Genomic DNA, 24,434 nt, shown 5'->3' on the forward strand with positions numbered 1-24,434 from the left:
GATGCTCCTCCATCACCAGGGAACTCCTTGTTCCCCCCTGATGGTTGATATATGCAACAGTCGTCATGTTGTCTGATTGACACCTTATGAATTTGGCCTTTGCTAGTCGAGGCCAAGCCTTGAGAGCATTGAATATCGCTCTCAGTTCCAGAATGTTTATCTTCCCGAGACCACAGACCCTGAGCTTTCAGGAGTTCCCAGACCGCGCCCCAGCCCACCAGACTGGCGTCGGTCTTGACAATGACCCACTCTGGTCTGCGGAAGCTCATTCCCTGTGACAGGTTGTCCAGGGTCAGCCACCAACGGAGTGAATCTCTGGTCCTTTGATCTACTTGGATCGTCGGAGACAAGTCTGTATAATCCCCATTCCACAGTCTGAGCATGCACAGTTGTAATGGTCTTAGATGAATTTGTGCAAAAGGAACTATGTCCATTGCCGCAACCATCAAACCTATTACTTCCATGCACTGCGCTATGGAAGGAAGAAGAACAGAATGAAGTACCTGACAAGAGCTTAGAAGTTTGATTTTCTGGCCTCTGTCAGAAAAATCTTCATTTCTAAGGAAACTATTATTGTTCCCAAGAAGGGAACTCTTGTTGAAGGGGACAGAGAACTTTTTTCTATGTTCACCTTTCCACCTGTGAGATCTGAGAAAGGCTAGGACAATGTCCGTATGAGCCCTTGCTTTTGACAGAGACGACACTTGAATCAGGATGTCGTCCAAGTAAGGTACTACTGTAATGCCCCTTGGTCTTAGCACCGCTAGAAGGGACCCTAGTACCTTTGTGAAAATCCTTGGAGCAGTGGCTAATCCGAATGGAAGTGCCACAAACTGGTAATGCTTGTCCAGAAAAGGCGAACCTTAGGAACGAAGATGTTCCTTGTGGATAGGAATATGTAGATACGCATCCTTTAAATCCACCGTGGTCATGAATTGACCTTCCTGGATGGTGGGTAGAATCGTTCGAATGGTTTCCATCTTGAACGATGGTACCCTGAGAAATTTGTTTAGGATCTTCAAATCCAAAATTGGTCTGAAAGTTCCCTCTTTTTTGGGAACTACGAACAGATTGGAATAAAATCCCATTCCTTGTTCCTTTATCGGAACTGGGTGTATCACTCCCATCTTTAACAGGTCTTCTACACAATGTAAGAATGCCTGTCTCTTTATTTGGTTTGAGGATAAGTGAGACATGTGGAACCTTCCCCTTGGGGGTAGTTCCTTGAATTCCAGGAGATAACCTTGAGAAACTATTTCTAGCGCCCAGGGACCCTGAACATCTCTTGCCCAAGCCTGAGCAAAGAGAGAGAGTCTGCCCCCCACTAGATCCGGTCCCGGATCGGGGGCTACTCCTTCATGCTGTTTTGTTAGCAGTGGCAGGCTTCTTGGCCTGCTTACCCTTGTTCCAGCCTTGCATCGGTTTCCAGGCTGGTTTGGGTTGTGAGGCATTACCCTCTTACTTAGAGGGTGTAGAATTTGAGGCTGGTCCGTTTCTGCGAAAGGGACGAAAATGTGGCTTATTTTTAGCCTTAAAAGACCTATCCTGAGGAAGGGCGTGGCCCTTTCCCCCAGTGATGTCTGAAATAATCTCTTTCAAGTCAGGGCCAAACAGTGTTTTACCCTTGAAAGGGATGTTAAGCAATTTGGTCTTGGAGGACACATCCGCTGACCAAGACTTTAGCCAAAGCACTCTGCGCGCCACGATAGCAAACCCTGAATTATTCGCCGCTAATCTAGCTAATTGCAAAGCGGCATCTAAAATAAAAGAGTTAGCCAATTTAAGTGCTTGAACTCTGTCCATAACCTCCTCATACGAAGATTCTTTATTGAGCGACTTTTCTAGTTCTTCGAACCAGAAACACGCAGCTGTAGTGACAGGAACAATGCATGAAATTGGTTGTAGAAGGTAACCTTGCTGAACAAACATCTTTTTAAGCAAACCCTTCAATTTTTTATCCATAGGATCTTTGAAAGCACAACTATCTTCGATAGGAATAGTAGTGCGTTTGTTTAGAGTAGAAACTGCCCCCCTCGACCTTAGGGACTGTCTGCCATAAGTCCTTTCTGGGGTCGACCATAGGAAATAATTTCTTAAATATAGGGGGGGGGGGGGGGAACAAAAGGTATGCCGGGCTTTCCCACTCCTTATTTACTATGTCCGCCACCCGCTTGGGTATAGGAAAAGCGTCGGGGTGCACCGGAACCTCTAGGAACTTGTCCATCTTGCATAATTTCTCTGGAATGACCAAGTTGTCACAATCATCCAGAGTAGATAACACCTCCTTAAGCAGTGCGCGGAGATGTTCTAATTTAAATGTCACAACATCAGGTTCAGCTTGATGAGAAATTTTTCCCTGAATCTGAGATTTCTCCATCTGACAAAACCTCCCTCATGGCCCCTTCAGATTGGTGTGAGGGTATGACAGAACAAATTATCAACAGCGCCCTCTTGCTCTTCAGTGTTTAAAACAGAGCAATCGCGCTTTCTCTGATAAGTAGGCATTTTGGATAAAATATTTGCTATGGAGCTATCCATTACAGCCGTTAATTGTTGCATGGTAATAAGCATTGGCGCACTAGATGTACTAGGGGCCTCCTGCGTGGGCAAAACTGGTGTAGACACAGTAGGAGATGATGTAGTATCATGTTTACTCCCCTCATCTGAGGAATCATCTTGGGCAATTTCATTATCTGTGGCAGTACTGTCCTTACTTTGTTTGGACGCTATGGCACAATTATCACATAAATTTAAATGGGGAGACACATTGGCTTTCATACATATAGAACATAGCTTATCTGAAGGGTCAGACATGTTAAACAGGCTTAAACTTGTCAACAAAGCACAAAAAACTTTTTTAAAACAAAACCGTTACTGTCTCTTTAAATTTTAAACAGAAAACACTTTATTACTGAATATGTGAAAAAGTATGAAGGAATTGTTCAAAAATTACCAAAATTTCACCACAGTGTCTTAAAGCATTAAAAGTATTGCACACCAAATTTCAGAGCTTTAACCCTTAAAATAACGGAACCGGAGCCGTTTTTAAATTTAACCCCTATACAGTCCCAGCTATAGTCTTTGCTGAGACCCAACCAAGCCCAGAGGGGAATACGATACCAATTGACGCCTTCTAGAAGTTTTTCCAGCAATTTTTAGATCCTCACACATGCATCTGCATGCCCTGGTCTCAAAAAACAACTGCGCAGTAATGGCGCGAAAATGAGGCTCAGTCTATAACTAGAAAGGCCCCCCTGACTGGAAAAGGTGTCTAACACAGTGCCTGCCGTTTATAAACGTTCCCCAAGATTATAAATGCAAATTCTCAGCCTAAATCTGAATAATATGCCCAAATAAAGCAATCGATTTAGCCCATAAAAATGTCTACCAGTTTTTTTAGCCCATAATAAGCCCTTTATTCTGTTTGTTTGACTAAGAAAATGGCTTACCGGTCCCCATGAGGGGGAATGACAGCCTTCCAGCATTACATGGTCTTGTTAGAAATATGGCTAGTCATACCTTAAGCAGAAAAGTCTGCTAACTGTTTCCCCCAACTGAAGTTACTTCATCTCAACAGTCCTATGTGGAAACAGCAATCGATTTTAGTTACTGTCTGCTAAAATCATCTTCCTCTCACAAACAGAAATCTTCATCCTTTTCTGTTTCAGAGTAAATAGTACATACCAGCACTATTTTAAAATAACAAACACTTGATAGAAGAATAAAAACTACATTTAAACACCAAAAACTCTTAACCATCTCCGTGGAGATGTTGCCTGTGCAACAGCAAAGAGAATGACTGGGGTGGGCGGAGCCTAGGAGGGACTATATGGCCAGCTTTGCTGGGACTCTTTGCCATTTCCTGTTGGGGAAGAGAATATCCCACAAGTAAGGATGACGCCGTGGACCGGACACACCAATGTTGGAGAAATAAGACTTACTTACCCTCAGACACTCATCTACATATAGTAGAAAGCCAAACCAGTACTGAAACGAGAATCATTAGAGGTAATGGTATATAAGAGTATATCGTCGATCTGAAAAGGGAGGTAGGAGAAGAAATCTCTACGACCGATAACAGAGAACCTATGAAATAGATCCCCTAGAGGAAGACCATTGTATTCAAATAGGCAATACTCTCTTCACATCCCTCTGACATTCACTGCACACTGGGCTCCAGCCTGCTGCGAAGCGCATATCAACGTAGAATCTAGCACAAACTTACTTCACCACCTCCATGGGAGGCAAAGTTTGTAAAACTGAATTGTGGGTGTGGTGAGGGGTGTATTTATAGGCATTTTGAGGTTTGGGAAACTTTGCCCCTCCTGGTAGGAATGTATATCCCATACGTCACTAGCTCATGGACTCTTGCTAATTACATGAAAGAAATAAAATAATTTAACAGTTATACATTTTTTTTTTATTTCTTCAGGCCCCTGCAGAGCTGTGGCGCCTACCTGCCCCCAGAATACACTGCTGCTTTGAAGACCCTTCGAATGGCCAAACAAGTTAGGCCCCACCGGAGCCAGGACTTTGCTGTCTATGCAATCCGGGTGAAACTGCGCGTCTGAGCACGCAAAATTAGGCCCCACCCCCCGTGGGCGTAACACTAGCCGTTATAGAGACATGCATGGGTTGCAAACCCCCAAACATGTCGTTATTAGTAAAACATAAAGCCATGTGCCCCTCTTACACAAGCATGTCCCAATATCAAGTCTCACTGCCTGACAAACAAAAACTATACACCCTTAGGTCAGACAAAATGTATGACGTTTTTAGCCAGCAACCGCATCTCCCAGTGTTCAGCCCATACTAAACAATTATCATAAGTGATATTCGACACACTTAGCAGTAAATATAAAGGGAATTCCAGGTACACCATTACTATACATGTAATGCATACTGATTTACCCTCCCCAGATAGGGAATAATGTCAGCCTGTTCTGATGTATCAAGTCTCCCCAGAAACAAATGACTGAACATACCTCAATGCTGCTTGTAGCATGACAAGGTTCTCCACACTGAAGATGTTTCTTTACTTTACCTTCAACTGCTCTGTGCGAACCAGCATGGATCTTAGATAACATTTGTTAAGATCATCAACATCAGGGCAGAAAAATAATATGTCTCCGCTCCTCTTGGGAAGTTATAGACTGACGATTTCTCCCTGAGGAAAATAGTACTCACTGGCACCATTTTAAAACAAACTTCTTGATTGAATAATCTAAAACTAACACCTCACTTTACCTCTTCCTATCACTAACACAGGCAAAGAGAATGACTGGAGGGGGAGGGGAAGGGAGGAGCTATATATACAGCTCTGCTGTGGTGCTCTTTGCCACTTCCTGCTAGCAGGAGGTTAAATCCCACAAGGATGAAATCCGTGGACTCGTCATATCTTGTAAAAGAAAGTGGGTTTTCAGTTTTGGGCCAATTTTCATTGGTGACAGTTATTAGATCAATATACTTTTTTATTCCATAAAGTTACTTCCTTATTTAATCTGACAGCATAATCACATTATAGAAAAATTCTGGAAAATTTAAAATTAGGATTTTTCAGGATCTCACCTTGATGGTTGCGATAAAGAGCCATCTGCTGTAGGGGTAGGGTGAGATGTATTCATCAAAGTCTGTTGTACTGTAGTTTTTGCATGTTCTTCCTGAGCAGGTATTAAAGAAATTTCTTTATTCTCCTAAAGAGGAAACAAAAATAAATTTTACAGTATATTTATTTCATACACACTTTTAGAGGAATCAAATTAAGCACCATCAACCCTGCAAAGTTTATTAACGAGAAATACCCTGCCAAAATAAATGGAGGGACGGCAATTTAAAATTACTGTTAAATAAATATACAAACTAATTTATTAACTTAAATGGTGGGGAATATGGTTCTCACAGAATATAGGTTTCTTACTGTCTGTAATCCAAGCAAAGCAACATTTTATATGATGCAAAATGTACACAAAAGCCTAGTTAATCCTCCCAGCAGACCCATCGTGTCAGGGATTGAATCTTTGGACCAAAAAGGCTAGTGTTTACCTGGATGCCAGACTAATATATATTGTTAACTCATTTCCCTCCCACACCAAGGACACAATTCATATAATTAACAAAATATGTGAATTTGAAGTAAATCATGGCTCTATTTTAGTAACATGATGTTGAATCATTGTACACAAGTATCCATACTCAATGGGGATGTAAGGCTGTTTCCCATTTTTTACAAAAGGACACTAATTTACAAGATGGTACTAAAGATTTAATCATTAGGTTACGGAAATATGTTTCAAGTCATAATTATTTTGTCTTTAATGATAAGTTCTATGTGCAAGTATGTGGTACGGCGACGGGCACATCATGTGCCCCTACTTACGCCAATATATACTTGGGGTGGTGGAAGGAAAAGGTTGTCAATCATGACTCTCTCAATATGTACACTAAACATATATCCCACTGGTCCAGATATATTGATGGCATCTTTATCTGATCACATCATCTTTATCTGGAATGGGCCAGAAGGAAAGCTACAGGATTTCTTTGAAGTTCTTAACCAGAATCCATTCTGTTTATAACTTACATATACAGCTAGTAAGGAGAAATCTGGTTATTAAGAACGTAAATGAAAAGTTAGAGACAGATACCTTTAGGAAACCTACAGCTACTAACAATATATTATGTGCTGAGAGCAGTCATCATCCCTCAACTATTAGAGGGTTACCTGTGGGAGAGTACCTTAGAATGAGAAGGAATTGTTCTACTAATGAATCCTTTAAAATTGCAGCATCTAATTTGAGACAAAGACTATTAGAGAGAGGTTATTCTCGAAAATCATTAGCAAGAGCGTATCACAAGGCCTTAAACAGAGATAGAAGAGATTTGTTAAGACCAAGAGAATGCAATAAAGCTAACCCTATTAGATTTATCTCTACGTATTACCCTGAAAGTGCCAAAATCTCAGAAATTTTCAATTAACATTGGCATGTCATTAAGGCTAATGATCATTTGAAGAAACTGGTTACAGAAAAACCTTCATTCACATACAGGAGGTCTAAAAATCTGAATGAAAATCTTACTCGCAGCCATTTTGACAGAAATGCCAAGAAAAACCAAGGATCAGTTCAGTGTGGACATTGCAAAGTTTGCCAACATATGAACAAGAAAACGGAAATGGATAGATTAAATACAAAATGGTCTATTAATGAGTATATAAACTGCAAGAGTAGCAATGTCATATACTGCATTTCTTGCAGCTGCAATATGTTCTTTGTTGGCATGACGATGAGATCCCTGGGCAAAAGAATGACTGAACACCTGAGTAACATCAGGAATGCCAATTCGATATCGAGAAAATAAGAAAATCACTAATGTTGCAAGACATTTCTTGCAACACCATAGAGGAGATATGCAGGCACTGAAATGCTAGGGTTTGGAAAAAAATAAAAAAACTGGCATCAGAGGGGGTAATATGAAAACTAAACGGATATTCAGATTGGACAATGTCATGCCGCGAGGCATGAACAAATCCAATAACTATTGGACATTTCTTTAATTTATCATGTATTGACTTAACACCTCTGTATTGGTTAAACAACATCCACAACCATTAATACCATGGTCCTAATTCAATATTAGCTCCTAGTATGGTAAATCACACAAACGGTTTAATTAAGAAGGTTCACACATGATATATATATATATATACACACACACACAGACATTATAAAGTACATACAACATTTTATAATAGAGCTATGTCATACGATACAAATAGTTTATTATACCGTTATGAGGAATGTGTTCTATCCATCGTTATTTAACTTTAAGATTGGGAACGACTTATGACACAGCGTTGTTAATTTAATCTTCAGTATTGAGGCTAACAGATTATACATGGGGAACGAGTATTATTTTTTGACTATCAGAAGTCAGAGTGGTACGCTTTAAATGGGGAGTGTTAGGTTTCAAATTACTATATATATATATATATATATAGTAGTGAGGCTGTTAAGAGACATAATATTGTCAACACAGCCTTACGTAAGCCAGCTTTGTGTTTGCATTGAATGTCAGTAAAACAAGTCAAGTACTTGACGGATATGTATGTTCCGTCTATATCCATCATATTGCAGATATAGAGCTTGGAGTAAGTAGGGGCTATGACGCAATACGTTGTGATCGTTAGTTGTAGTTTCAGCACAAATCCAATTATTATTGGACACCTCTATAATGTATCCAAAATTAATTCTGGAATATCGATAGCTTCATTATAGATACTCATTACCTCTACATCCATTAGTACCAGGGTCTTAATTATACATAAGATGAGAGTACGGTAAATCATGTGATATGGTATATATTTATGGTTTATTGCGGAACTTTAGAATCAGGTATGACCCGCTATTATGAAACAGTGTTCTCATAACGTTAAGTTTTAGGTGCTTTTTTAAGCACAAACGTAAGCATGTTCTTTTGTTAGGAGTCCTAGTGGTTCGATTTGAGTGGGGTGAGTTATGATGGAGAGGATGATATAGAAAGAATGTTGAGGCTTTATGATGGAACACATACGATTGTCAAATCGACTACACACAAGTTGGCTTCGTAAGTCAATAGATGTAAACCCAATGAGGTAACGGACCGCTCCACACGCCCCCTCAATAACCAATCCCATTACAGATGCAGAGTTTAAAGAGGGAGGAGCTATGACGCAATGCGTCGCAATTGGAAGTTGGAGTTTCAGATGTATATTTAAGGAGTGTCCGATGTTTGCTCGGTTTATCTTCACTTTGCCAAGTTAGGAACATTGATAAAGGCCGTCCACAGGCCAAAACGCGTTTGTTGTAGCTAGGGATGCACCAAATTGAAAATTCTAGACCGAAACCTAAAATTGCAGGATGCCCTTGGCCGAACAACGAAAAATTACTTTTTCCACCAAAATTATTTTAAAAGATTTCTTTCTACTAATTTTATTATTAATATAAGACTCTTTAATATAATATATATATATATATATATATATATATAAATATATATCTATATATATATATCTATATATATATATATATATATACTACACACACATATATACCCACATACATACTTTTGAACATTTGACACAATCCTAAAATCAGCAGGGCAGCATGGGGTTAAGAATTAAGACATGGTACCGAGCACACAGAGGAATGCAGGAGATGGTAATACAAGTGTACTGCTTGTGGATTGTAGCCCAAACAATTTACAGTTCTGTCAGTTGTGCAAACCCGCCTACATGTTTATATTCACTCTTTACTGGCAAACAGCTCCTAGGTGACAGCTGCTTGTAATGTTTACACAGTCTCCTAATCTTGCCGTGTCAGGTGAAATTTATGACACTTGCCTGCAGAGCCATATAGTTACTTGTAACAGATCCTCTGGTCAGTGAATGGTGAAAGGGCTCATACATATACTTACTTACCCTTATCTGGCTCCCCTGTCTAAATCGTGACTTTATTTTGAAAAGCAGCTCATCCTGCAGGACTCAATGAGCTGCTTTTTCAAATAAAATTACAGTTAGACAGGGAGCCAGATTACGGGTAAATATACGTATTAGCCTTTCACACACCTCACAGGACCGGAGGATCACAAGTAACTATATGGCTCTACAGGCAAGCATCATAAAAGTCACCTGACACGGCAAGTTCCTTCTCAGTTCTCATACTGCCCGCTCTGCTTCATGACAGTGAGGTGAACCAGCCCAGCCCACAGTGCCGCACCCCCTCTAACCGCGAGGCATTCTGGGGGCATGTAGGCCAATATGGCCTGGAAATAACCCAGCCACACGGGGCTAAATTTAAGATCAGCTTGTAACTGCTTATAGCGGTCTGTGAGGCACGTGGAGGACACTTTGGGGGATAAAAATCTTGTCTGCCAGGGGATTGATTTCGTGGGGCATAGGGGTTAATTTAATTTTACATAGAAGGATGCAATTTTCGGCCGGGTATTCCCCTCTTTCGGCCGAAATGGGATAGGCCCATTTTCGGCCGAAAATATCGGTGGCCGAAATTTTGGTGCATCCGCTAGTTGTAGCGGTTCTAACACCTCAGACACCTGGGTGCCGATGTATGCTGTTGTCGGCCAGGAAAAAGGGAGGTGTAGACCAGCAGAGTGTTGGTTTTTAGTATGGTGGGTGTAGGTGTACAGGCGGACCTAGACATTTTATACATTACTAATAGAAGTTATAGTTTATTCAGTTTATTTAAATTTAGAGGTTGGACTGCTAAACCCCCATTCTTCTGCCCCCATATTTCTTAAGTGGGTATTTGTGTTCATAGTATATTTAAGGGTAGCACCGAGCTCCTTTTCCTCTATCATTCACAATGCCAGTAATTCCTTCCTTGTTTATTATTGAATATAGTTATTTTGCAAGAAGATTAACATTCCTTGATGTCTTTGGTATCCACATTTTCCATATACACTCCTCCACTTCCTATTGGCTTTATTTTACATATAACCAAGCTAGAACCATTTAGAGAGAGCAAGAGACAACACCATAAATAATTCAAGTTACAGACCAGACATGATTCACAAAAAAGGTCTGTCTGGGATGGACCTTTACTTATGTATTTAGAATGAGGAACAGTTTTTTTCTCTGTAGATTGTTCTCGTATCTTTTTATTTGAGATCAATAACTATTCTATTAGAAGTAAAGAAACCCTGCCTGAAGAAGCTTGCAAGAACTACTACCTAGTTTTGAGGATACTACTGTGTCCATCTCACCATTTTATTTTCTTCTAAAAATCTCCAGTAAAGCTTTTATATATATGAAATATGAGGATGCCCTCTTTTATATGATGGACCAAATGAAGAATGATTGTAAGGTTTTTTTGAAAAAAAAAAAAGAAAAAAAAAAAAAAAAAAAAAAAAGAAGACACTGCTTCAAAATTGCACAACACAAAGGGAATAAAGCCACTTTTCAATTAATGGATGGCTGGACTATAGACTCAATTACTATGCTTACTACCCTTAAATATTATTGCATAGCTGTGCTTGAAAGTTCAAATCATGAACTCAATCCTTAGTGTGTGTGTCTGTAGAATATAGTTAGCATTAATGCAACTACCCGAGTCAAATACTGCAACTCATGCTCATAAAATTAGTTGCAATAGGGGGCGGAGTTAACCAGAGAATGGAGCGGTCATGTTGGATCACAGCTCCTCGGTAAATGCAATTAAATGGTCAATCTAGGACTGCTACCTGGGTGGAAAACTATGTTTTTAAGCTGCCTAATTCATTGGAGCTAACAAATATTTAATTGCTGGTCGATTGAGATTTGTATATGCAGAGCTGGACATGTTTTTCAGCCCATGAGCAGAGAGCCAGTAACACGAGTGGCAGCCATTTTGCCTAGATTTTTCTACGCTACCACAGCTTCATAGCACTCAGCGATGTCAGAACACATTCTAATGGAGATAAGAGGTCTCCTGCAACACCACCATATTGCCCTGACTGAGTCCTTGCGGATGGCCGCTCAGCCTCCCGCGCTAGATGTGCAGTCTCCCCATGCGGGTGAATTCATAATGGAGACACAGGGATTTAACATCTGCAAGCTAACAAATTGCAGAAGAGATGGGGACACCGATCTCACGCAAGTTATATGTCCTGCAACTACGGAAGGTGGCACACGAAAGATTGCTGTACAGGCTTCAGCCCCATTCAGGTATGCATCTATGGCTCTAAACATGACTGTTGATGAGGAACAGAAAGGGGACTCCCCTGGGGCCGTTCATATCCTTTTCTCTAAACCGCCCTTGACCCTGGAAGATGTCGGGGATCTAGCATGGGGTGAGTCCTATTATGCCCCTGAGAAAGCAAGATACGGGAGACTCAATCTCTGAAGTGTTTAAGTAGCCAGGGGCACTATCCGGGATCTTATCAGCCTAAAGGAGTCCTTCAGACCCCACAATACAATGTGGGACACTATCGCTATGTTAATTCACTGTATCTGCAGTGGGACCCTGGAGGCATACCTCTTGATGGACACCCGAGGGGTTAGCAGCCTCCCAAGACTTGGGCCTATAGTCCTGGAATAGCATTCCACTTACAAGAGTCTCACGAGGAGTTATATATGCAATATATAAAAGACTGCTGATCTGATGCAGGTTGTTTGGCTTCAGAACCAACATATTTATCTGGACTAGATATTAACTACACTATGTTTGAAAAGTATGGCTAAAGAAAGAGTTTGATTCTTTTTATTTTTATTTGCCCTCCATTGCGTATTCTATGCTTATGTTTATGCTTTCAAGCTGCAATCTACTTAATTTCACTATATGTTGCAAATGTGAAGACTTTCAGCTAGATCCATAGGACACTTACATAGGCTTATTGTCCAAGTCTGCTGGTTAAACTGCCCATAACGAGTGTTCTTTAACTAGCTGGTTATACATTGGGGCATAAGTTTAGACTGATCTGCGTTTGTTGAATATTAGTTGTGCTGACAATTTTTGTTTCTCTCATCTTAAATGTGTTTATTGATATTATGTTAAGCCTGTTACCTGTTGTTAATGCTTATTATATCCTGTCACATATATTGATGTTATAGATATAAGATATATCCAGCTCATTGGTATGCCTTACTGGATTGTCATCTAGCTTTAATCTTTTAACTCAGGCCTTCTCATCTAACACAATTCTAATTGGGTAGGCTTTGTAGCCTGATAGCGGAAGATTTAATTGCTGTAGACACATATATATCTATATATATAAAAACATAATTTATGTAAGAACTTACCTGATAAATTCATTTCTGTTCATATTAGCAAGAGTCCATGAGCTAGTGACGTATGGGATATACATTCCTACCAGGAGGGGCAAAGTTTCCAAACCTTAAAAATGCCTATAAATACACCCCCTCACCACACCACGAATTCAGATTAACGAATAGCCAAGAAGTGGGGGTGAATAAGAAAAAAGTGCGAAAGCATATAAAATTAAGGTATTGGAATAATTGTGCTTTATAAAAAAAATCAAAAACCACCACAAAAAAAGGGCGGGCCTCATGGACTCTTGCTAATTGAAAGAAATGAATTTATCAGGTAAGTTCTTACATAAATTATGTTTTCTTTCATGTAATTAGCAAGAGTCCATGAGCTAGTGACGTATGGATATGATTACCCAATGATTGGGGATCTTTCCACACAAGAGTCACTAGAGAGGGAGGGGATAAAATAAAGACAGCCAATTCCTGCGGAAAATAATGCCACAACCCAGAATAAAATTTTTAATGAAAAAACAGAAGCAGAAGATTCAAACTGAAACCACTGCCTGAAGTACGTTTCTGACCAAAAAACTGCTTCAGAAGAAGAAAACACATCAAAATGGTAGAATTAGTAAAAGTATGCAAAGAGGACCAAGTTGCTGTTTTGCAAATCTGATCAACCCGAAGCTTCATTCTTAACGCCCAGGAAGTAGAAACTAACCTAGTAGAATGAGCTGTAATCCTTTGAGGCGGAGTGTTACCCGACTCAACATAGGCATGATGAAATAAAGATTACAACCAAGATGCCAAAGAAATGGCAGAGAGCTTTCTGATCTTTTCTAGAACCGGGAAAAGATGACAAATAGACTAGAAGTCTTTCGGAAAGACTTAATAGCTTCAACAACAATAATACAAAGCTCTAACAGCATCCAAAGAATGCAACTGATTTCTCCTTAGAATTCATAGGATTAGGACATAATGAAGGAACCACAATTTCTCTACTAAGTGTTGTTAGAATTCACAACCTTAGGTTAAAAAATTGGAAAAGAAAGTTCGGCAGCACCACCTTATCCTGATGCAAAATCAGGAAAAGGAGACTCACAAAAAAAGAGTAGATAATTCAGAGACTCTTCTGCAGAAGAGATGCAAAAGAAACAAAACTTTCCAAGAAAGTAATATAATGACCAAAGAATGCATGGGTTTCAAAAGGAGGAGCTTGAAGAGCCCTCCCCAGAACCAAATTCAAACTCCAAGGAGGAGAAATTGACTTAATGACAGGTTTTATTACGAACCAACAGCTTGTACAAACAATGAATATCAGGAAGATTAGCAATCCTTCTGTGAAAAAGAACAGAAAGAGCAGAGATTTGTCTTTCAAGAAAACTTGCCGGAGACAAACCTTTATCTAAACCATCCTGAAGAAATATAAGTCTTCCAGACTCTATAAGATCTCTCTAGATACAGATTTAGGAGCCTGTCACATAGTATCAATCACAGAGTCAGGAGAAAACCTCTTTGACCAAGAATACAAGCGTTCAAATGATCCTGATGGTGAAAAAAGAACCTTGAACAGAAAGACTGGTCTTAACGGAAGAATCCACAGATGGCAAGAGGGCCATCCGGACAAGATCCGCATACCAAAACATCGTGAGGCCATGCTGGAGCTACCAGCAGGACAAACGAGCATTCCTTAGAATATTGGGAGAATACCCTTGGAAGAAGAGACTAGAGGCGGAAAGATAATAGGCAGGATGACACTTTTAGGAAGAGATAATCGATCCACTGCCTCCGCCCGAGAGGATCCCCTGGATCCGGACAGATACCAGGGAAGTTTCTTGTGTTAGGATGAGAAGCCATCAGATCTATTTCTGGGAGTTCCCACATTTGAACCATCTGAGGAAATACCTCTGGTGGAAGACCATTCGCCCAGGTGCAACGTTTGGCGACTGAGATAATCCGCTTTCCAATGTGTCCATACCTGGGATAATGAACCGCAGAGATTAGACAGGAGCTAGATTCCGCCCAAACCAAAATTCGAGATACTTCTTTCATAGCCAGAGGACTGTGAGTCCCTCCTTGATGATTGAGGTATGCCACAGTTTGACATTGTCTATCTGAAAACAAATGAACAACCTCTCTCTTCAGAGAGGCCAAAGACTGAAGAGCTCTGAAATTGCACGGAGGTTCCAAAATATTGATCGGAAATCTCACCTCCTGAGATTCCCAAACCCCTTGTGCCGTCAGAAACCCCCCACACAGCTCCCCCAACCTGTAAGACTTGCATCTGTTGAGATATAGTCCAGGTCGGAAGAACAAAGAAGCCCCCTGAACTAAACGATGGTGATCTGTCCACCCATGTCAGAGTGTCGTATAATCGGTTTTATAAGATATTAAGTGAGATATCTATGAGTAAATCCCTGCACCATTGGTTCAGCACTACAGAGCTGAAGAGGGTCGCATGTGAAAACGAGCAAAGGAGATCGCATCTGGATGCGGCAGTCCTAAGACCTAAAATTTCCATGCATAAGGCTACCAAAGGGAATGATTGTCGACTGAAGGTTTTGACAAGCTGAAATCAATGTTAAACTTCTCTTGTCTGACAAGGGGACAGAGTCATAGACACTGAACTATTCTAGAAAACCTAAAAAGGTTACCCTTGTCTGAGGAATCAATGAACTGATTGGTAAATTGATCCTCCAACATGAACTTGAAGAAACAACACAAATCGATTCGTATGAGATCTTCTGAAAATGAGAGACTGAGGCAAGTACCCAGATATCGGTCCAATAAGGAAATACCAAAACCCTGTTCTGATTACAGAAAGAAGGGCACCGAGAATCTTGAAAAAAAATTCTTGGAACTGAGGCAAGGGCCAAACGGGTAGAGCCACAAAACTGGTAATCGCTTGTCTAAAAAGAGAATCTCAGACACTAAAAGTGATCTGGATGGTAATCGGAATATGCAGATACACATCCTGTAAATCTATTGTAGACATATAATGCCCTTGCTAAACAAAAGGCAGGACAGTCCTACAGAAACTGAATGTTGGTATCCTTACATAACGATTCAATATTGATAGATCCGGAACTGGTCTGAAGGAATTGACCTTCTTGGTATAATGAAGAGATAAATAAAACCCCAGCCCCTGTTCAGAACTGGAACTGGGCATAATTACTCCAGCCAACCTCATAGATCTGAAACACATTTCAGGAAATGCTGAGCCTTTGCTGTGTTAACTGGGACACGGAAAGAAAAAAAAAAAATCTCTTAGCAGGAGGGCCTTAACTGAAGCCAATGCTGTAACCTTTCTGAAACAATGTTCTAAAACCAGAAATTGAGAACGGAATTGATCAAAATTTCAAAAGAAAACGTAATCTGCCCCATACCAGCTGAGCTGGAATAAGGTCCGCACCTTCATGGGTACTTAGGAGCTGGCTATAGGTTTTCTATAAGGCTTGGATATATTCCAAACTGGAAATAGTTTCCAAACTGATACCGCTCCTGAGGATGAAGGATCAGGCTTTTGTTCCTTATTGTGAGGAAAGGAACGAAAAATGATTATTAGACCTAAATTTACCTTAGATTTTTTAACCTTTGGTAAAAAAGTTACCTTCCTTCCAGAAACAGTTGAAATAATAATTTATTACCCTGGAAAGAAAAGGAAAGCAAAGTTGACTTAGAAGACATATCAGCATTCCAAGTTTAATCCATAAAGCTTTTCTAGCTAAAATAGCTAGAGACATATACCTGACATCAACTCTAATGATATCAAAAGATGGTATCACCAATAAAATTATTAGCATGTTATAGAATAATAATAATGCTATAAAATTATGATCTGTTACTTGTTGCCGCTAAAGCTTCTAACCTAAAAGTTGAAGCTGCAGCAACATCCGCTAAAATATAGCAGGTCTAAGAAGATTACCGTATACGTAAGCTTTTCTTAGAAAGGATTCAATTTTCCTATCTAAAGTATCTTAAATGAATTACTATCTTACCGTAGGAATAGGTAGCACATTTAGCAGGAGTAGAGGACAGCCCCATAACCTTAGGGATTTTGTCCAAAAAAACTGCTAATCTGTCAGATGGCACAGGATATAATGCTTAAACGTTTAGAAGGAGTAAAAGAATTACCCAAATTATTCCATTCCCTGGAATTACTTCAGAAATAGCATCAGGGAGATTATAACACTTCTGGAATACCTACAGGAGATTTAAAAACCTTATTTTAAACGTTTAGATTTAGTATCAAGAGGACCAGAATCCTCTATTTCTAATGCAATTAATACTTCTTTTTAAATAAAGAAGAAAAAATTCCATCTGAACAAATACAAAGATTTATCAGCATCAGACCCTCTGAGACAGAAACCTCTGAGACCAGAAGAACCATTATCATATCAAGAATGAATGATTTTCATTTAAAAATTCATCTGAAAAAAAGCGAAGTTTTAAAAGGACTTATGTAAACAAGAAGGAGAAATAACAGACATAGTCCTTCTTAATGGATTTAAAAAAAATAAAATCTCTTATGTTTATCAGGAACACTCTGAAAATTATGATGTTGACGGAACAGCAACAGGTAATGTAACAGTACTATAAGGAAATTTTATTCTGCATTAATAAGTTTGTCATGACATGCAATACAGCACAACAGCTGGAGAAACAGATACCAAAAATTATAGCAGATACACTTAGCTTAGTTAGCTCCAGCACTAGACAGCGTTTTCTGTAGTATCTTCTGACTCAGAGCAACGTGAGACATCTGCAATCATGTAAGAGAAAAAACAACGATATAAAGCCAAATTGATCAAATTCCTTAAATGACAGTTTCAGGAATGGGGAAAAAAAATGCCAAAGAACAAGCGTCGAGCAACCAGAAGCAATGAAAAAATAAGACTTAAATAATGTGGAGACAAAAGCGACGCCCTGTATTTTTTAGCGCCAAATAAGACGCCCACATTATTTGGCGCCTAAATGCTTTTGGCGCCAAAAATGACACCACATCCGGAACGCCGACATTTTTGGCGCAAAATAACGTAAAAAAAAAAATGACGCAACTGTCCCGGCGACACGTATGACGCCGGAGAACGGAAAAGAATTTTTGCGCCAAAAAAGTCCCGCGCCAAGAATGACGCAATGAAAATGAAGCATTTTCAGCCCCCCGCGAGCCTAACAGCCCACAGGAAAAAAAAGAGTCAAATTTTTGAAGGAGTAAGAAAAAATGATTTAATTCAAATGCATTATCCCAAATATGAAACTGACTGTCTGAAAAAATAAGGAAAGTTGAACATTCTGAGTCAAGGCAATACTAAATGTTTGAATACATATATTTTAGAACTTTATAAACAAAGTGCCCAACCAGTAGCTTAGAGTGTCACAGAAAATAAGATTTACTTACCCCAGGACACTCATCTACATGTTTGTAGGAAAGCCAAACCAGTACTGAAACGAGAATCAGCAGAGGGTAATGGGTATATATAAGAGTATATCGTCGATCTGAAAAGGGAGGGTAAGAGATGAATCTCTACGGACCCGATAAAAGGAGAACCCTGATGAAATAGACCCCGTAGAAGGGAGATCACTGCATTCAAATAGGCAATACTCTCCTCACATCCCTCTGACATTCATGCACGCTGAGGAGGAAAACCGGGCCTCCAACTTGCTGCGGAGCGCATATCAACGTAGAATCTAGCACAAACTTACTTCACCACCTCCATCCGGAGGCAAAAGTTTAGTAAAACTGAATTGTGGGTGTGGTGAGGGGTGTATTTATAGGCATTTTAAGGTTTGGGAAACTTTGCCCCTCCTTGTAGGAATGTATATCCCATAACGTCACTAGCTCATGACCTTGCTAGATTACATGAAAGGAAACTGTATCTCTAAGTGAGGAAGGTTTTAAATTAAGCTTGCAGCTCCCAACTCACCCCAAGAGGTAAGCTCATTCCTAGAGGCCTAGTAAGTTCATTAAGAGCTATGCTATCCACCACGCCTAAATGACCACCTCCCCCCCCCTCCCACATCTCCATATAATGTACCTTCCTGTTAGGAAGGGCTTATTAAGCGGTCTCTCTCTCATGTACCGCAGACCTTAAGTATTGAAAGTATTTAGGTGACATTCCATTGCCTCATTTCTGCTGTAACATTGGCTATAAATATTTATAGAATGTTCCAAAGTGTTAACATAGCTAGAAGATGTGAGAGTCCTTCTCTTATATTTGAGTTCGCCTGTAGATGTAAGGATTCGCTTTAATCTTTTCTTATTGCAAGAACTGGTGTGTGCATGGCTATAGAATGTCTCCTCCCTCTAAAGCATTTACAAGTGGTAATGTAGTTATCCCTTAAATTTATTTATGTTGTATCACAAGACTACCTAACCTTATAGAATGTTTTAAGATATAAGGGGACCCTTTAACTTTCTATGTATTATATATTTAGCCATGCATATACGCAGAATGTTTTAAAGCAACACTAAATGAAAAAGTGAGGTATTTATCATGCAAGGTTAAATTCTCTGTGATGTAATGGCTATGACTATATCCTAAAAGTATATCATTTGTGATTTTGCTTTTTGTTTGTTACCTATGTTGGTATCAACTCTTTATAATGTGACATGTATGTTGTAGCATGTTTCTAACTTCAATAAAAAATATTTTAATAAAAAAATAAAAAAAAATAAAAAATTAGTTGTCAATCATCACAGCAGCAAGGGGTGTTCAAAAAAGCGCCATTGTAACATAGGATATATATATATATATATATATATATAAAATATATATATATAAAAAAAAATTATGCTTACCCTAATAAATGTATTCATTTCTTGACACCGGTGAGTCCAAGGATCAACATCAATTACTGTTGGGGAATATCACCTGTCACTGGCCAGCAGTGAGGGGCAAAGAGCACCACAGCAGAGCTGTTAAGTATCACTTCCCTTCCTACAAACCCCAGTCATTCGACCAAAGGGAAAGGAGAAAGGAAAGTAAAGTATAAGGTGCAGAGGTGCCTGGGGGTTTATTAAAAAATAAACTGTCTGAAAATACAGGGAGAGGTAGTGGACTCACCGGTGTCAAGAAAGAAACAAATTGATCAGGTAAGAATAAATTTCATTTCTTTTTAATGACATGGCGAGTCCAACGGATCATAATTACTATTGGGAAAATAAATACCCAAGCTAGGAGGACACGGATGATAAGGAGGGGACAAGACAGTTAGGCCTAACAGAAGCCCCTCTGGGCTTGAAAAACCTTTCTCCCCAAGAAAACAGCCCCCCTCAGCAGAAGCAAAAGTATCAAATTCATAAAATTTTGAAAGTGTGAAAGAGATGACCAGGCGCAGAGGGTGCCTGGAGGTTTATATAAAAAAAACCTGTCTGAAAAACAGGGAGGGCCGTGGACTCACCGTGTCAAGAAAGAAATACATTTATCAGGTAAGCATAAATTTAGTTTTTTTTCTAAAACCCGGTGGAGTCCACGAATTCATCATCCATTACTTGTTAGGAAATCAATAGCCAAGCTAGAGGACACAGATGATACGCGGAGGGACAAGGACAGGTAACCTAAACTAAGGCACTGTTGCTAGATGGACTCTTTCTCCCAAAGAAAAAACTCAGACAAGTCAAAAGAATCAAACTGTAGACTTTAGCAAAAGTGAGCAAAGAAGGCCAAGAACGCCGCCTTAAAAATCTGTACTACAGAGGGCCTATTTCTTGAACAACCCCCCCCCCCCAAAAAAAAACACCGCCCTAGTGGGGAGTGAGCTGTAATAATCTTAAGTGGCTGCTGTCCAGCAGGACTCATGAACCCTACGATAACACTTCCTCAACTAGAGAGAAAGAAAAGTGGCGGAAGCTTTCTTTCCTTCATGTCTGTCTAGAAACACACAAACAATACAGAGGACTGACAAAGTCCCTAGTAGCCGGTAGATAAAATCTAACGGGCCCGCACACATTTAAAGATGTACAACAGAAGAGATCTTTATGAGAAGATTAACCCCTTAGTGACCGAGACACTTTTCCATTTTCTGTCCGTTTGGGACCAAGGCTATTTTTACATTTCTGCAGTGGTTTTGTGTTTAGCTGAAATTTTCTCTTACTCATTTACTGTAACCCACACATATTATATACCGTTTTCTCGGCCATTAAATGGACTTTCTAAAGAATACCAATTATTTTCATTCATATCTATCATTTACTATAAAAAAAATTATAAAATATGAGGAAAAATGGAAAAAAAACACACTTTTTTCTAACTTTGAACCCCAAAATCTGTTACATATCTACAACCACCAAAAAACACCCCATGCTAAATAGTTTCTAAATTTTGTCCTGAGTGTTAGAAATACCCCAATGTTTACATCTTCTTTGCTTTTTTTGGTAACTTATAGGGCCATAAATACAAGGTAGCACTTTGCTATTTTCAAAACATATTTTTTTTCAAAATTAGCGCTAGTTACATTGGGACACTGATATCTGTCAGGGAATACCTGAATATCCCCTTGACATGTATATATTTTTTTTTAGAAGACATCCCAAAGTATTGATCTAGGCCCATTTTTGGTATATTTCATGCCCACCATTTCACCGGCCAAATGCGATCAAATACAAAAAATTGTTCACCTGTTTTCACAAATTTTTTCACAAACTTTCAGTTTCTCACTGAAATTATTTACAAACTGCTTGTGCAATTATGGCATAAATGGTGTAAATTCTTCTCTGGGATCCCCTTTGTTCAGAAATAGCAGACATATATGGCTTTGGCATTGCTTTTTGGTAATTAGTAAGGCCGCTAAATGCCCACTCGCGCACCACACGTGTATTATGCCCAGCAGTGAAGGGGTTAATTAGGGGAGCATGTAAGGAGCTTTTTTGGGGTATTTTTAGCTTTAGTGTAGTGTAGTAGCAACCCCAAGTATTGATCTAGCCCATTTTGGTATATTTCATGCCACCATTTCACCGCCAAATGCGACTCAAATTAAAAAAACATACACTTTTCACAATTTTAGGTTTGTCACTGAAATCATTACAAACAGCTTGTTGCAATGTATGCACAGAATGGTTGTAAATGCTTCTCTGGGATCCCCTTTGGTTCAGAAATAGCAGACATATATGACTTTGGTGTTGCTTTTTGGAATTAGAATGCTGCTAAATGGCGCTGCGCATCACACGTGTATTAATGGCTAGCAGTGAAGGGGTTAATTAGGTAGCTTGTAGGGAGCTTGCAGGGTTAATTTTAGCTTTAGTGTAGAGCTCAGCCTCCCACCTGAAACATCAGACCCCCTGATCCCTCCCAAACATCTCTCTTTCCCTCCCCTACCCCACAAATGTCCCCGCCATCTTAAGTACTGGCAGAAAACTCTGCCAGTACTAAAATAAAAGGAAAATTTGTGCATTTTTGTGCATTTTGTTTTAGCATATTTACATACTGCTTCTGGTAGGATCCCCCTTAGCCCCCCAACCCTCACTGATCCCCCACCCAACAGCTCTCTAACCCTCCCCCTCTGACTTAATGTGCGCCATCTTGGGTACTGGCAGCTGTCCTGCCAGTACCCATTTTAGTGAAAATATGTGTTTTTAATTAAAAAATTTTCCTTTTCTGTAGTGTAGCTTCCCCCCCCCCCCCCAATACAACCCCCCACCCCCTTCCAGATCGCTTAAATGCTTTTTTTTTTTAAATGTTTATTTTCATTTTTTAATACCCTTTACTCTTACTTTTTTTCTGTAGTGTAGCGGTTCCCACCCGCTCCCCGCCCCCGTGCAACGCGCCCGCCTCCGCCACCCACCGTGCACGTCGCGCTCCCGCCCCGCCACCCACCGTGCACAGCGCCCGTGCGCGGCCCCCCGAAGGCTCCGCCCCCGATCCCCCGCCCCCCTCCACCTTCCAGATCACACCGATGGCCGCCCACTCCCCCTGTCGCCGCCTCCCAAGTCGGCTCCCACCCACCAAACGATACCGGCCATCGATGTCCGGTGCAGAGAGGGCCACAGAGTGGCTCTCTCTGCATCGGATGGCCAGAAAGTGTTACTTGCAGGGATGCATCGATGTCGAGGCATCACTGCAATAACCGGAAAGCAGCTGGAAGCGAGCAGGATCGCCTTCCAGCTGCTTTCCAGGACTGAGGGACGTGCAGGGTACGTCCTCAGGCGGTTAACTGCCTTTTTTTTAGCAGGACGTACCCTGCACGTCCTCGGGTCATTAAGGGGTTTAAAGGGACAGTCTAGTCCAAAATAAACTTTCATGATTTCAGAGTAGGGCATGTCATTTTAAACAACTTTTCCCAAATTTATTATTATTACCAATTTTTCTTTGTTCTTTTGGTGTTCTTAGTTGAAAGCTAAACCTAGTAGGCTCATATGCTAATTTCTTAGACCTTGAAGGCCGGCCTCTTATCTGAATGCAATTTGACAGTTTTTCACCACTAGGAGGGCCTTAGTTTCTTGTGTGCCATATAGATAACATTGTGATCACGCACGTGGAGTTTCCTAGGAGTCAGCACTGATTGGCTAAAATGTATGTCCTGTCAAGAACTGAAATAAGGGGGGCAGTTTGCAGAGGCTTAAATACAAGGTAATTCACAGAGGTAAAAAGTGTATTAATATAACTGTGCTGGTTATCAAAACAGGGAGAAAGGGTAACAGGGATTATCTATCTTTTCAAAACAATAACAATTCTGGTGTTGACTGTCCCTTTACAAACAAAAATAAGGAACAGCAAGTTTCCTGACTAGAATCTCTGTCCAACATAATCTTAGAAATAAAACCAAACTTGTACGAAGAACTGCCTTATTTTGAAATAAGGAAAACCACACTGCAAGCTGAGAGTTCGGAAACCCTGCCGAGCAGAAGAAATAACAGAAGCAAAGATAACTTAAATATCGATGGAAGCCTAGGCTCAAATGGAGCCTGAAGAAAAAAAAAAAAAAAAAAAAAAATAAGGTTAAGACTCCAATGGGAGCAACTGCCTCAAACCGTCCTGATTAGGATAAAAGGTTTGTACCTCCGGCACGTCCGCCAGACGCTTGAGCAGCAGAAAAGAGCGAGCCAAAATCCGGTCTCTTAAGGACACTAACCAGATAACCCCTTCTCAGGCCCACCTGGAGAAAGAAAAGATCCTCGGATCCTGCCATATCATATAGAAATCTTTTCTAGTGATAAGGCTTACAATCCAGATCGTCGTCTCAACAACCGATTTGAAAAACCCATGTTTAGCTAAAAACAAGTGTACAATCTCCAAGCAGGTCAGCCTCAGGGAAAAAAAGACAGTTGGATGAAGGAAGCTTTCACGGAAGTAGAGACGCCAGAGCATCTATTAGAAAGGCTTGAGGATCTCTTAACCCACGAAGGCGAACTTGGGAAACTTGAAGTTTTGACCGAGACCCCACCAGAACCCATTCTGGAAACCCATTTGGTAAATAACTTGGAGAACACTTCCGGAGGTGTTAACACTCCCCCGGATGGGAAGTCTTTCTGCTCAGAAATCCGCATCCCAGATGGTCCACTCCAGAAATGTGGATGGCAGATAGACAGGAACTGTGAGCACCCGCCCACAGAAAATCTGAAACACAATCCTTTCATGACAAAGGAACACAGAGTTTGTTCCTCCCTGGAGGATGATGTAAGCCACAGAGGCTAAGTTGTCTGACTGGAAACCGATAAACTGTGCTAAAGGCAAATGAAGGGCCAAAACATCAGAGCATTATA

At 40.2% G+C, this 24,434-nt stretch overlaps 1 protein-coding gene across 1 annotated transcript in view; it reads right to left on the bottom strand.

Annotated features, from left to right (window-relative positions):
* Positions 1–24,434, bottom strand: part of LARP4 (La ribonucleoprotein 4) — a 447,695-nt gene that overhangs the window by 137,432 nt on the left and 285,829 nt on the right. The window contains exon 16 of the mRNA XM_053705530.1: positions 5,569–5,693. Within this exon, the coding sequence (XP_053561505.1) occupies positions 5,569–5,693 (125 nt within the window). The remainder of the gene's footprint in view (positions 1–5,568; positions 5,694–24,434) is intronic.

Source organism: Bombina bombina, chromosome 3 (assembly GCF_027579735.1).
Source record: "Bombina bombina isolate aBomBom1 chromosome 3, aBomBom1.pri, whole genome shotgun sequence".
NCBI lineage: Eukaryota > Metazoa > Chordata > Amphibia > Anura > Bombinatoridae > Bombina > Bombina bombina.